Source organism: Mus caroli, unplaced genomic scaffold, assembly GCF_978045245.1.
Source record: "Mus caroli unplaced genomic scaffold, Mus_caroli_1 scaffold_17, whole genome shotgun sequence".
In the NCBI taxonomy this organism is placed as follows: domain Eukaryota; kingdom Metazoa; phylum Chordata; class Mammalia; order Rodentia; family Muridae; genus Mus; species Mus caroli.
In genome coordinates, this window is record NW_028227272.1 from 87,772,761 (window position 1) to 87,787,062 (window position 14,302).

General features: G+C 48.7%; 1 protein-coding gene across 3 annotated transcripts in view; it reads left to right on the plus strand.

Annotated features, from left to right (window-relative positions):
* The first annotated feature begins 1,098 nt into the window (after window positions 1-1,098).
* Window positions 1,099-14,302, plus strand: part of Eva1c (eva-1 homolog C) — a 75,751-nt gene continuing 62,547 nt past the window's right edge. For all 3 annotated transcript variants that reach the window (XM_021185198.3, XM_021185199.3, XM_021185200.3), the window contains exon 1: window positions 1,099-2,036. In XM_021185198.3, the coding sequence (XP_021040857.1) occupies window positions 1,877-2,036 (160 nt within the window). In that variant the 5' untranslated portion in view covers window positions 1,099-1,876. The remainder of the gene's footprint in view (window positions 2,037-14,302) is intronic.

Sequence of the window (14,302 nt, forward strand, 5' to 3'; positions counted from 1 at the left end):
AAAGAACCTGACACACACTGGTAGCCAATCTAGATCTAGATGAGGGGATAAGATAGATGAATAAGAGGGACCTGAGGTCTGCACACTCTTTCTCCAGTGGTCTTTGTGAATTAAGCAACCTTACCTACTCTTCCAGCCTTAGTTTATCCAACATAAGACGTTCATATTAAACTTATATCCCATGATTATTGAGGCTGTGTTTTTAAAAAAGATTGTGTGTGTGTGTGTGTGTGTGTGTGTGTGTGTGTGTGTGTGTAGGCCAGAGTAGAGTTCGAGTTCGGGGGTCCCCTGAGAGAGATTCAGGGTGGTTGCAAGCTTCCAGCGCTGGGTACTGGAATCTGAACTAGTGTCCTCTGGAAAAGCAGCAAGTTCAATTAACCGCTGAGCCATCTCTCCAGCCCAAGGCTATGCAAACTGGATCTCTCCATACAAACACCAATATTTAGCATTTTCTTCCCATCCTCAGGATTTCAATTTGGGCGACCTAGCCCCTGAAGGATGTGTGGCTGTCATCCTCCTTGAATCTAGTGGTCCAGCTCTGAGACAGTGCCACAGGGAGGCAGAGTGTCCTCTTGTTCTGCTGGCCTGGCCTCCGCACTCTGAGCTCTGCTCCCAGAGCCGGGCGGGGCTGGAAACCTAGACCCGCCCTTGGGCCTCGTTATCTACGTTTCCGCGTCAGGCGCTGGGTGAACTTGGCAAGCCCTCCCGGCGGTGGATGGGGAACACTTTGTGCCGAGCGCCCGCCCGCCCGCCCGCCCGCCGGGCCCTTCTCCTTCCCGCCGGCGCCGCGGGGCCTGGATGCCTGCGCTGTTCTTAGGTCTGGGGTCTCTCGGAGTGCCTAGCACCTGGCCCAGCAGCTCTGGACTCCCCCTCATGGTCCCTAGTGTCATCAACGATCTATTGGTCTACGGGTGTCCAAATGCGTAGACACCTCATGTAGTCAACAGGGTCATATAGATGCCATGGCCCATTTTAAAACAAAGCTCGATTATAAGCGCTCAGCCGCTGTTTATTCCAGCCCAGTTTCAGATCCCCGAGGGCTGCTGTCAACTAGCACCCACAGGAAGCTCCATCCGGGCAAAAGGAACCTGGCTCGGAGCCTCGTGACTGGTTTGAGACTATCAGCTCGCTCAGGTCCGGACTGCTAGAGCCTAGGCAGATTTCTATGGTGGAAAGAAAGTTGAGGACCCAGTCTCCCATTCAGTGGGATAAGATGTACTGCGTGCTTGGTGGCTGAACATCAAGCCCTGAAGGTGGCAGAGACGGTAATGCTTCTATTTCCCGGACCTCACCTCCCACCTCCCTTCCCACGATCTCCGCTTCCCTCTAGCCAGGGCAGTACGCTGCTGCCTTGGTTCTAAAGTGCGTCACGGACGGGCACCAGCCGCGCTGCTCCACCAGCCTGGGTGAGGTTGGCGCCGGGCCAGCGCAGGCTGAGCCAGCAGCTCTTGACCATCACCCCGCTTAGAGACACCGGCGTGGAAAGCGCTCAAGCTGCGCAGCATCGGGGTCGCTGCTGGAGACGCTCTCCGCTTTGGGCTCGGCGCCCCCCGATCGGCCTCGGTCATGCTCCGGAGCACGAGGTGACACCCCCTAAACTCCCTAGGCTCCCTAGGTTCATGGAGCCAGGAAGATTTCTTCTGAAGAAACTACGCCTCGGCCTCCCTGGAATCCTCGCCCCGCCCCGGGTCTCCGCCCCCTCCCCTTGGCTGGGGATCCCGGACCCGGCGGCGACCGCCTAAGAAGCTCCAGCAGCCTGGACAAGGAGGCGGCAGGGGGCCGGGAGCCGGTGGCTACGGACTTGCCCCGCCATGTGACGCGGTCCTCCTGCCTGCGATCCCAGCGCCAGCGCCCGCGCCCAGCCGCGCCGCGCATCATGCTCCTGCCGGGACACCCGCGTCCGCCACCCGCGCCCCAATCGGCGCAGAATCAGGGCCTCCGCAGGCAGGTAGAGCCTCCGGGGCAGCTTCTGCGCCTGTTCTACTGCACGGTCCTAGTGTGCTCCAAAGAGACCTCCGCGCTCACCGATTTCTCTGGTAAGAGCGCTCTTGCTTGCCTTGAGCTCGCGTTCCCCTAGCTGTTGCCCAGGTGAATGGCCTCTGCATGGGGCACTACCTGGTTGGATTAAAGTTGAAGTGTTCTCCCTAACTAGTTGTCTTGCCTCATGGGAGCCCTTGGCATCTAGGTGGTGGTAGCAGGGAAGCCAGCCCTTATTAAGGCTGGACTTATTTCGAGTTTCTCGAGGCTCTCTTGACTTTTGTTAGTTTCCTGGGCATCAGCGACTCAGCCCTGACCTTTGTATGTTCACCAGAGGACCCCTAAGCTGAGCCCGGTACCACGCCCAAGTCTGGAAGATTGCCGTGTTCTGGACGAAGAGTTTCATTTGGCTGGCCACCCACACGATAAGGGTGCGTCCCAACTAGACTCCAGGGTACCCATGTAAGGAGACTAGTCCAGGGCACGTTGGACAGAAAGTCCAAGCCAGCCTCGAGGGAGGGAGCCTGGGAAGATTGGAGGTCTGGTGGAGATGTCCTGAGACTGATAGAAGCTGACAGAACAGAGACTATACTCAGAGGCATGACTCTCCAACAAAAGGTGGCAGCAGCACCCCCCCCAACACACACACACACACACACACACACACACACACACACACACACGACTTTCTCCTGCCAAGTCAAAGATCAATGTGCTCTTTGGCGAATTCCTACCTGACCTCTGAGCAAAATATCTTAGCAAGGTGTGAGGCAAGGCTGCAGGTGGCAGTTGTGGGGATGGTTTTTAGAACCCATGCTCAAAGTGACAAATGTCTTTACCACTGCCACCGCCCCGGATCTCCATCTGCTCGGCATCTTTCTCCATCAACCCCAGGAAGCATCTCTACCTACATCCTTTCTCTTGGGACCTTCTGCCTAGTTCAGGCTGGGCACAGACTCTAGCAACCCCCTTGCTACCGTTTTTTTCTTTTCTTTTTCAGCATAATTGTGGTAACGTCACCTGTCTGCTCCGCTCTGCTCTGCTCCTGTGACAGACTACTAGGCAAAGAAACTGGAAGTGCAGACTTGAGCTGGGTTTCTGGTTTGCTTAGAGAATGTCATTCATTGTTAGCTGAGGTCAGAGGTTCTTTGCTTAGAATATTTAATATCAAGGCAGTGTTCTTGCCCGGCCAAGGAAGCCAAGATATGCCTGTTTGGCAAGCAAACCACAGTCCTTAAAACCAAGCTGCAGAGAATCCAAACTCTGGTAAATGTGCTGAGGAAATTCATGGGTTTTTTTTCTAAGCACTGTGGACTTTTTTTTTCTGTGACAGAACTGTCTTGGCTTCCAGAAACTTTCTGTGTTTGCTGATTTAAGCTATAGCAAGCAGCTCCGAGTTCAGCCACTCTCTTGCCCTGATTATTGTACGGAAAGAATTAAAAGCTGACAACCCCTCCCCACCCCCAACCCCCCCCCCACCCTCATCCCATGACATCATTGCAACTGAACAAATATTGCTTTAGACAAATTGTAATGAAACTCCCCCGCCGGCAGATTATAGACTCTTAAGCGTTTGTTTCTGGAGGGAAGCAGTTACAGTACTAACAGTGTGCAGTTTAACACACGAGTCTGGAAATTAACTGTGCTTAGCACCTTGACATAGAACAGATCTAATCTACAAACCGGGAGGCAGCATCCTGTGAGAAGCAGGTGCTTTGGTTCTTAAGTGGTGAGATTGATGGATGGCTTTTCCTGCTGTTTTCCGTGGTTTCTAAGTCTCAGAGCCAACAGCAGGTGGTGGCATTGCCGGGCCATTTCAGCCTTCCTCCTTACTCTCTAGGGACAGAAAGAAACATGTGGTCCTGTCTTCCCAAACTGTAGGCCCGCTCAGGTTTAAACCCAGGTTCTATATAATGTGGGACAGGGAAAAAAAAGTCCATAGTCTCAGCGAGAAAAGTTGGCCCATTTAACTTTAAATTGCAGCTGCGGGAGCAGACCATGCAATCATGTGGTAGCATACAGGGAAAACCTACGCTCCCAAATGGACAGTTCGAGTGTTCAGTTGAGAGTGTTGGCCTCTTCTTGTGATTTATTTCCTGTGGCCTCTAAGGGTACTGCCTGATTTCCTGGGGACAGGCAGGCCTGTTCCCTTTTGGGAGTTTGGCAAGTGTGTAGCCAGGGAGCAGACACAGCAGGCTCTGCCCTGCAGAGCCTTACCACAATAGCCCAGGGCTGGGAGCATGTTTGACTGTTTTCTGAATAAAAGAAACATCAAAAAGGTGTGGAAGAGAGAGGGGGTTCCCCCTGGGCTTGTGAAGAAGGACAGAGGAAGTGTCCATGTGAGAGAACATCCCAGAAAGTAGTGGGGCCCCACCAGAGGGCCCCTGTCAGAGTCATTGAGTGCAAAGAAAGACTCACGGTTCATCCCTGCAGTTTGAGAACATTACTTATGTCCCCTCTCCTTTGCAGCTTTCCCAGGCTTACGCCTTAGGCTGTCAGCTGGTGTCGTTTTTTCCTGGGTCATTGATTCCCCCCACCCCTAGAGATTCTACCATCAGATCTCTTCATAATCCAGAGGCTCCATAGCATCCTGTCCTTCCCCTGTGTGCTTGTGACTTTGGCTAATCACTCCAAGACTGCTGAGGCCCAGGCTCTCCCACGCCCTCTTCTCACTGAAGATTTTGGGCTTCCCAACTGTGATGGCCATGGAAAGGCTACCATCCCTGCATTACAAATGTATCCCAGGGTGGGCAAATGGCTCAGTGGGTAAAGAAGCTCACCACCAAGCTTGATGGCCTCAGTTTGATGTCTGGACCCACGTGGTTGAAGGACAGTTGTCCTCTGATCTCCACACACACATACACATTGTGGAATGTGTGTATGTGCACAAACACACAAAATAAACAAATGTGTACATTTTTCTCTACATAAATATATATTTATTTTTATAAATTTATTTTCGTATGTATTATATATACATATATATACATGTATGTATATACACACACACACGTGCATGCACACATACACACACGAGCGTGCATATATATGTATATGTATATGTATATGTATATGTATATGTATATGTATATGTATATGTATATGTATATGTATATGTGTATGTATATGTGTATATATATATATATATGTATGTATGTATATATATATATATATTCTCCATTAAAAAACAAGGCATTTGCCTACTGAGGAACTCCATCTAGTTCATGGGGCTTCCGGGTGTCTCTCTCAGAGAGAGTGAACAGAATATATATATATATATTCTCAGGGAAAACAAGATCAGTGCCCATGACCCTCAGCTCCAGCCTTAAGTGCCTGGCTTTTGTCCATTTTTTCCTCCTTCAGGTGAAGTCCTGAACTTTATTCTAAAGCCCTCAAATACAGGAACAGGCTCAAGATGTCCAAAGTGACCCCAGATTATCTCCTTTTCCTTTCTTAGGAAGCAAACAGAAATGAGATGTCTTTCTAACACTTTCTTTCTTTAGAGAACAAAGCAGGGGGCTGGGGTGTAGGGTGGTGGGGTGCCTTTTGGAGTCTCAACCATTAAAAAACAAGGCATTTGCCTACTGAGGAACTCCATCTAGTTCATGGGGCTTCCGGGTGTCTCTCTCAGAGAGAGTGAACAGTGCCCTTCTGCACTTAATGAGTTGGTTTTTTTTCTTTGAGTTTTATGGATCATTGTTTGTATACATGTGTGTATGTGTGTGTGGTGTGTGTGTGAGGGCACACAGAGGCTAAAGTGCATCTGTGGAGGTCAGAGAGCAGTCCCCCGCGCCCCACCCCCCCGTCCCCACCCCCTGTCCCCACTCCAGGTTCTGGGGATCAATCACAGCAAACACTTGAACCTTGAAGACAATCCATAGGGTAATTAGAGGAACTCTAACTCTCCGTCACTGGGAGACAAGTATGCTCCTTAAAATCAGGAGGAATATGGACCGCCTGTCTGGGCCATTTGTTGAGCTGTTTTGCGTGGCCTTTCTGTTGTTTCTCTGCTGAGGACAGACAGGGACGGGGTTCCTTTCATCTTAATTTCTTTCCTTTCCCATTTTCTTTTCCCTTTCTCCTTAAAGAAGTTCGGAGGCTTGGGCTGGGGCCAAGTGTGGAGAGAAAGAGAAGCCAGAGTCTTGGTTGATACAGTGTATAGGTTTGTTTCCCCTGAGCTTTGGTATGTTGTTCTTGGAACTAGAGCTTGTTCATCTGCTCAGGTGACCATAACTAATTACTGCAGAATGGGTTTCATGAACACAGACATATGCTCACAGTTTGGAAGGTTGGGGTCCTGGGGTAAGATCCGTGGGGTAAAGACACTTGGTACAAAGCCGGATGACTTAGGTTCAACCACCTGGACCTGCATGGTGGAACGAGAGAACAGACTTTACCAGTGAGTTTTCTGACCTGCAATTCTCAGATGCAGTGACACGTACGCACGTCCTCCATAAACTGTATCAAAAATGTAAAAAAAAAAATTAGGGGCTCAAGAGTTTGCAAAACAGTTAACAGCTCTGACTGTTGGTAACACCTACCTTTGATCCCAGCACTTGGAAGGCAGAGGCAGGTGAATCTCTGAGTTCAGGGCCAGCCTGGTCTACAGAGTGAGTTCCAGGACAGCCAGGATTACATAGAGAAACCCTGTCTCAAAAAGCAAAAGCAAAACAAAACAAATCACACAAAGAAAAACAAAACAATCAAAAAAGAACACTGCTCTTTAGAGGACCTGGGTTCAGTTTCTCATACCTACATGTTGTAACCGCAGTTCCAGGGCACCCAGTGTACTCTGTTAGCCTCTTCGAGAGTCAGACATGCGTGTGGTACACACACATACATGAGGAAAACACATATACACAAAACACTTTTCAAAATCCCTTTTAAAGCTCTTAAAACAAATAAAACAAATAAAATAAAAATTAAATAAATAAAGAAGCAGTTTGAGAGGCTGGGCCTCTAACACCAACATTTGGCTCTGTCCTTGATTTAGAGGCAGCTGGCTTCTCATCTATGCGTTCATCCTTCTGTGTGTCTGTCCGTGTGCTCATTTCTTCTTCTAAAGCCACCAGTCACACGGATCAGGGCCCACAGAGTGCCCTTGTCTTAACCTAACACCCATTTTAAAAACCATATACCCACTTGGGAGGCAAAGGCAGGCAGATTTCTGAGTTCGAGGCCAGCCTGGTCTACAGAGTGAGTTCCAGGACAGCCAGGGCTACACAGAGAAACCCTGTCTTGAAAAACCAAAAAAAAAAAACCCAAAAAATCCTTATACCTCCTAGTTTACTCCCATTCTAACGGGAATCCAGGTGGCACGCAAATCAGTCTGTAACACACATCATCTGGAATCCAACCAATCGTCCTGCCTGGGTGCTTCATGTTTCACTGGCCAGAATTTCAGGATGTAATAACGGCGGGTCTTAGAGGCCAAGTCCTGAGAAGGAGATAGGGCACACATAATTGTCCATTTTTAGGAAGCAAAATTGTCCTGTTTTGTTCCCAGACAAGCAATGTGTAACCCTAACTGTATAGAATAGCCTTTATACCCAGGGATACAATTCTAGGAGAGCCGAATGTCTGGTGTCTGGCTGCATTCTAGGCTTTCGGGTTGAACTAACCCGTAGAGTGCCAGGCACTGGGTTCTTTTAAGGGCTCCCTAGGCAATTCCAAGGTGCAGCCAGTTGAGAAGCACTATGTCAATAGTCACAGGACAGACCTACTTCCTGTTCATGTATCAGTCCACCAGAACATGGCTGAATGGGTTCCCCTTCCCCATTAGCCCAAGGTGACCCGCCAGGGATATCGGGCCTGTGTTTCTCCAGCATATCACCATCTCACAATACACATATTCTCTATTCCTCCATCTCTCTCTCTCTCTCTCTCTCTCTCTCTCTCTCTCTCCCTCTCCCTCTCCCTCTCCCTCTCCCTCTCCCTCTCCCTCTCCCTCTCCCTCCCCCTCCCCTTCTCTCTCTCTCTCTCACACACACACACACACACACACATACACACATGTACACACTCATACTCAAATACAAGTACACACACGCACATGTACACATACTCACTCGTACACACACACGAACACACACACACAAACACATGCCATCTGCATTTTATCATGCTTCAGTTACTTTACCCTTTTACCTAGGAGTTATTGTCACTTAAAAAAAAATTGTTACCTCGTGAGACGCCAGCCCATACCAGAAGGACACCAAACTGAATGTCTGAAGTTGTCTGGCTCTCACAGAAAGAGAGAGGAGGAACGAGGCTCTCGAACTGCCTGTCCGTTTCCGTGGAAAGCAACTGCACTTGAAAAATGTCCTGCTGGCCCCTTCTGCAGGGAAGAGATGTCTCAGCTCACAAGTGGGCCCCTTATGGATGGCTGTGGTCTCCCTGGTGCTGTATGAAAAGGGCAGCCTAGCAGCGGTACCGGGGAAGAAACAGCAAGAAGGGATTGAAATTAATTGAGCTCAGTGCTATTTGATTTCAGCCCTGTAGCAACCCCATGGCGAGTATTAGTCTCATTTACAGACAAGAACTCAGCCTCGTACAGGGAAACTAACTTACCCTAATGCCTCACTGGCAGAACGGGAGCTACCTCCAACACTGAACTTCGGCTAGCCTAGGGACATGACCTTTGATGGTGTCAAGGGAACAAGGCCAACAAAAACGTGTCTACGTTCACCCAGCCTTTTTAGACAGCTCGTGGAGTGACACTTCCCTTCACAGCTTCTCATGACACTCATTGGAAAGAGGCTGTGGTCATGGGTGACACAGATGATCATGCTCGTCATCTCTCAGTATCTCTTGAGGAGTCACCCCAGGACCTCCATGGACATCAAATGTTCCTTTCTGAGTAAATGACACATGGTCTGAGTGTTAACCACACAGCTCCTGTTGTAGGCTTTCAGCCATTGCTTATTATACCTAAAACAGCCCAGAGCTATATGCAGATAGTTGCTATATTGTTTAGCAAATGGACCCAAGGAAAAGGAGCCTGTACCAATTCAGAGCAGGTACAAATTGTGTATGAGTTTGAGAGAGAGAAAGAGAGAGAGATAGAGAGACAGAAGAGACATGCATGTGTGTGCATGCATGTGTGAATGTATGTGAGTACATGTGCGTGTGCACATGAGTGCTTGTGTGCATACACATGTGTGTGTGTGTGTGTGTGTGTGTGTGTGTGTGTGTGTGTGTGTGTGTAAGAGTCTCATGTAGCTCAACTTGCCTCCAGCTCACTGTGGAGCTAGCTGAAGATGCCACTGAACTCCTGCAGTCCTTATCTCTGCCTCTTGAGTGCTGGAATGACCCAAGCTGGCAACGGCAGTGAACTTCAGGGGTGCACAGGCATAATTGAAGGCCAGGTGTGGTAGGGAACCCCTTTTATCCTGGCACTCAGGAGCAGAGGTAGGCAGACTCCTTTGAGTTTGAGGCCAGCCTGGTCTATATAGTGTGATCTGGGCCAGCCAAAGCTCCATAACAAAGAAACAAATAAAAATTAAAACCTTTCGATCTGGAGTATGTCCATAGGCAGTGGTTCCCGTGCACAGGGAGCGCAGGTCATATTTGCTGTTTTGTCATTGGCATGTACATTCACAGTGGAACAGTGTATAATTTATAAATAAATGTACACATGTTAGAGGTGGTTTATTTTAGATATTTTGATAGATGGGTCATTACAATAAAATGTGGACATCACTTATCTTCTCTCTCATTTTGTCAGCCCAGGACTTAGCATCCCTGAAAAGGAGCCAGCTGTAGGTTAATGAGACAGCATCTTCCCCTGGACCATCACTCATCCCTTACTGCTTGCTTTGCCTACTTCTCCCCTCCTGTCAATAAAACTTAGAGTCAGGATTTGAGCCCAGTACTCATCTGGTTTCAGAAATCCACACACTTATCATTTGAGCTAAGGAATGGCTTGAAGAAAGAAGGACAAAGGTTTTTGAACTTTTATGGATGGCGGTTACTGTTTAAATGAAGTTGGGATGTCTGTGTCTCTCGGTAAGGAAGTAGCTTGCAGTAGGAGCATTGATCATGGAGTCTCTAAGATTGTTAAGACTGTAGCACTAGCCGGGCGTGGTGGCGCACGCCTTTAATCCCAGCACTCGGGAGGCAGAGGCAGGCGGATTTCTGAGTTCGAGGCCAGCCTGGTCTACAAAGTGCGCCAGGACAGCCAGGGCTACACAGAGAAACCCTGTCTCGAAAAACCAAAAAAAAAAAAAAAAAAGACTGTAGCACTATGAGGAGATGCCCAGATTGGCCCAGCTATCTCTCAATTTTGCCTGCCCTTAGAAGGGGAGCCTGTTACTGGTCCCTAGGTATGGCCAACTGCAGTTAAAACTCTGCCTTAGCACATAGAGTAGCCTCCTCACGTGGTCTCCTCATGTGGCCTCTTCACATGGCCTCCCTCAGTGGCCTCCTCATGTGGCCTCCCCACGTGGCCTCCCTCAGTGGCCTCCTCACGTGGCCTCCCTCAGCACAAGTGAGAAACACGGATGAGTTGGAAACACCTCTGGTTTATCAGATGAGAAGCGAGTCAGAGACCTCTATCTCAGATGCTATTCCACGAGTTTCACATTCAAGTCTCATTTACTCCTTATAATTCCATTTTAAAATGAAGAGGTTTTAATCTTGACAATTTTCTAATATCAAGGGAAGAAAAATAACATAAATTCCAAGTGACTTAAAGTAAAACCACTTCCATAATGTTCATTGCTGATTTTCCCAGAGCCAGCATTTACCCGTGTTCTTAATCCATGTTGTACCTAGAAAAAAATAAATACATAGATGTCCCCTACATGGAAACATTAGCAACACAAGTCACTCAAGATTCATATGAACGCCCCCTCAATACACATACAATTTAATTAAAAAAGATTCGTGTAGGTGAGAGTCTGCCGGTTGTGAGCACACAATTGAAAACGGCATTATACAAGCGATACTCAGCAGTAGCAAGAGAGCTCCCGAGAAGTGAAAGATGGGATTCCCTGAATCAGAAAAGAACAAAAGTCCATCAAGAAGAAGAATGTCCAGAGGAAGGGTAGCTAAGTGTAGCTCCGGATGTGAAGAATACACTGACGGAGATGAACATCCTTGTAGACAGCTTGGTGAGCAGAGACGCAGCTGAAGAGAGAAACAGCGATATGGAAATACTAGAGAAATTACTTAAGATGAAGCAGGAAGGATGGAAGGGAAAGTTAGCACACTGGAAAATTCTCCAGAAAGGGAGAAAACAAGACAGGTGCACACTGAACATCACAAAACCGTAGTATGATGGGTATTCAGGAATTTTTGTGTTTGCTTTTTGTTTTCCGAGACAGGGCTTCTCTGTGTAGCCCTGGCTGTCCTGGAACTCACTCTGTAGACCAGGTTGGCCTCGAACTCAGAAATCCGCCTGCCTCTGCCTCCCGAGTGCTGGGATCAAAGGCGTGCGCCACCACACCCGGCAGGAACTTTTGAAAGATTCCGTTTTAAGCAACTCATGCAAGGTAATTGACAGACATATCAAACCTGTAAAATACTAAAAACAAGCAAACTGAGGGGAAAATATTATCTATAAAGTCCCTCTCCCCATCAGCAGCACCGGGAGACAGAGACAGGGAGATAAATCGGGGTGCTTCTAAGGAAATGAAAACCCAAATGACCGTCAGTCTAGGGCTGTAGATACGTCAGAGTAGTTACAAAGATGAATATGAAGTGAAGACCTTCGCCAGTGATGAAGCTTCGCTGAAAGGGCTTCTACAGGGTGCCCTTCGCAGAGGACATTAGGTCCAGGGAGGATGCCTGAGAAAGAGCAGTGACACAGAACACAGACGCCTTGCAGCATTCGATCCATTCCCAGGGGACCTGCTCTGTCTTCACACTCTGTGGTGGTGTCTGAGTTACTGTTGTAGGGCTGTGAGGCGATACCACAGCCAAGATGACTTGTAAAAGAAAGCATTTAATTGGGGGCTGGCTCACAGTTTCAGAGAGTTCGTTCATTATCATCGTGGTGGGAAAGATGGTAGCACCCAGGCAGGCACTGCATGATGCTGGATGCTGGGGTACTATCTTCACATCCTGATGCAGAAGCAGCAGGGGTGGGAGGAGGGAGGGGAGAGGGAGGGAGACTGGCATGGGCTTTTGAAACCTCAAAGCTACAGTGACACACCTCCTAATCCTTCTCAAAACAGTTTACCAGCTGGGGATTAAACATGCGAATATAAAGGGCCTATGGGGATAATTTTTATTCAAACCACCACAAGTGGCTCCTCCCCCTTTTTCTCCTCCTCCCCCCTCCTCTTCCTCCTCCCCACTCCTCTTCTTCAACAAAGTCTCACTAAGTAGATCTATTGGCCTGGAACTCATTGTGCAGGTCCGTCTTGCCTCACAGAGACCTGCCTGCATCTGGCTCCTAAGTGCTGTGGTGAAAATTGTGCGAGACCATGCCTGCCTTGCATATCTTTATCATAAGAGAGATGTTCTTCTGGGTCTCTCTCTCTCTCTCTCTCTCTCTCTCTCTCTCTCTCTCTCTCTCTCTCTCTCCCCCGGATATTAAATCCAGGACTTCACACATGCCAGGCAGGCAGGTACTCTGCCTCCAGGTTGCATCCTCAGCCCAGATATTTTCTTCTTTTGTCTAAATTCACTGGACCCTTTCGTGACAAACTCTAGCTCTTCCACTGACTACCAGCCCGAGACACTCACACATCCCTCCAGGGGAGGCTCAGTTCCAGGGGGACCCAAGGGAAAGGAAAAGTCTCTCAGGTTCCAGCGGTGACACATGACTGCCCACTCTTGTGAGCCAACCACTCTTGTCCTGTTCTTGGTTTTGATGGATTCATGGACACGCACATCCTTAGGGAGGAGTTTAGGGGATAGTCAATAGAATTGCCAGGCCTCTGAAGTCATAATCAAACCACAGAGCTACACATGAGTGTTTCATTCTGTGCCACAGATAGATAATAGAATTTCCATAGCCTCTGAAGCAATAACCAAACCGCAGAGCTATACACGAGTGTTTCATTCCATGCCACGGACCTGGCAGACGACTCCGCCTGTGCACAGGTTTACATGTTCATAACACCTGACTCACCCCATCTCCAACACCTGTACCCCTACAGTACTCAGGCCCCAACACCGCACCTTCTCTGCATTAACAAGTTAGAGGCTGGCGTGGCGTGGTGCTTGAGGCCCGTAGTTTCAGCCCCGCTGCCAAGCTTTGCAAACACAGTGCAATGTAAGTCCAGGCAACCAGGCACCATTGAAATTCACAACTCGGGCCGCTGAATCTGAACCATGTTTGCGAATGGTCTGATTTCATGCGTGCCTCAGATGCCCCGTGAATACAAATAGCCTCATTTGGGCTCAGAGGAACAGGGAGGAGGGAATCGAAGAATGATCTCCAAAACAAATCTTGAACTCGCATGAGTATAATAGAGTGTATTCTGTCAGCATTCCTTTGATGATTACAAACGAGTTTCTTTTCCCGGGCCATGTGGGGAGGAATCTGGATAAAATAACCCTTTTTGTCTGCAAAGGACCGTGTGGCGCTTACGTGTGACAGCTGTCACAGGAGTGTTTCGGAGTCTAAGGGCACTCACCGGGCCACTGAGCCATTTCCTTTCTTCCTCATGACTCAGACAACTTTTCATGTTTGGCCGCTTCTAAAATTCTCAGGCTTGAAATCATAAATCATTAATTATACTGTCCCGAGGAACAAGAGACCTGTCACTGGCCCCACCCCTCCCCCTCCCCTGCCTGTTGGACGGACAACAGGTGGAAATGAGAGCGAACGATCTTATCTGGAAAGCCAATTTGTACAGCCACTGAGGGATCTGCTTAAAGAGATGCAGACAGTGTGGCAGCCCCTTTCCATTAGAAGAAAAAAGAAAGGATGTCCAGCCTTGTAGGTCTCTTTGGTCTCTTTGGATGTGAAATAGAAGGCACACCCATGTGTAACCCTGCTTTCAGCTTTCTGAGACTTGAATGACTAAACACTTGTTCCAAAGCAGGTGACCGAAATGACCTGTGGGCAGGTCAGAGTGGAGGCAGAAGCTGCCCCCAGCATAGGAAGGAGGAGGAGGGATGCTGCAGGCCCCTCTCTGTGGAACACTACACATCTGTGAGCAGAGTAGATCTTGTGGTCTCTTGGGCCTGATTTATCTCTTCCACTTCCAGGGTCAAGTTCAGAGATCCTTCTGTTCTGAATCCCCCTTTTAAGTCAGAGTCCACGGCTGTTCAGCTTTTTGAGGTGGTTTAGATAAGAAATGTCTCCTCTGATGCAGGTATCTGAGCACCTGGTCTCCAGCTGGTGGGGCTGTTTGGGAGGTTTAGGGAG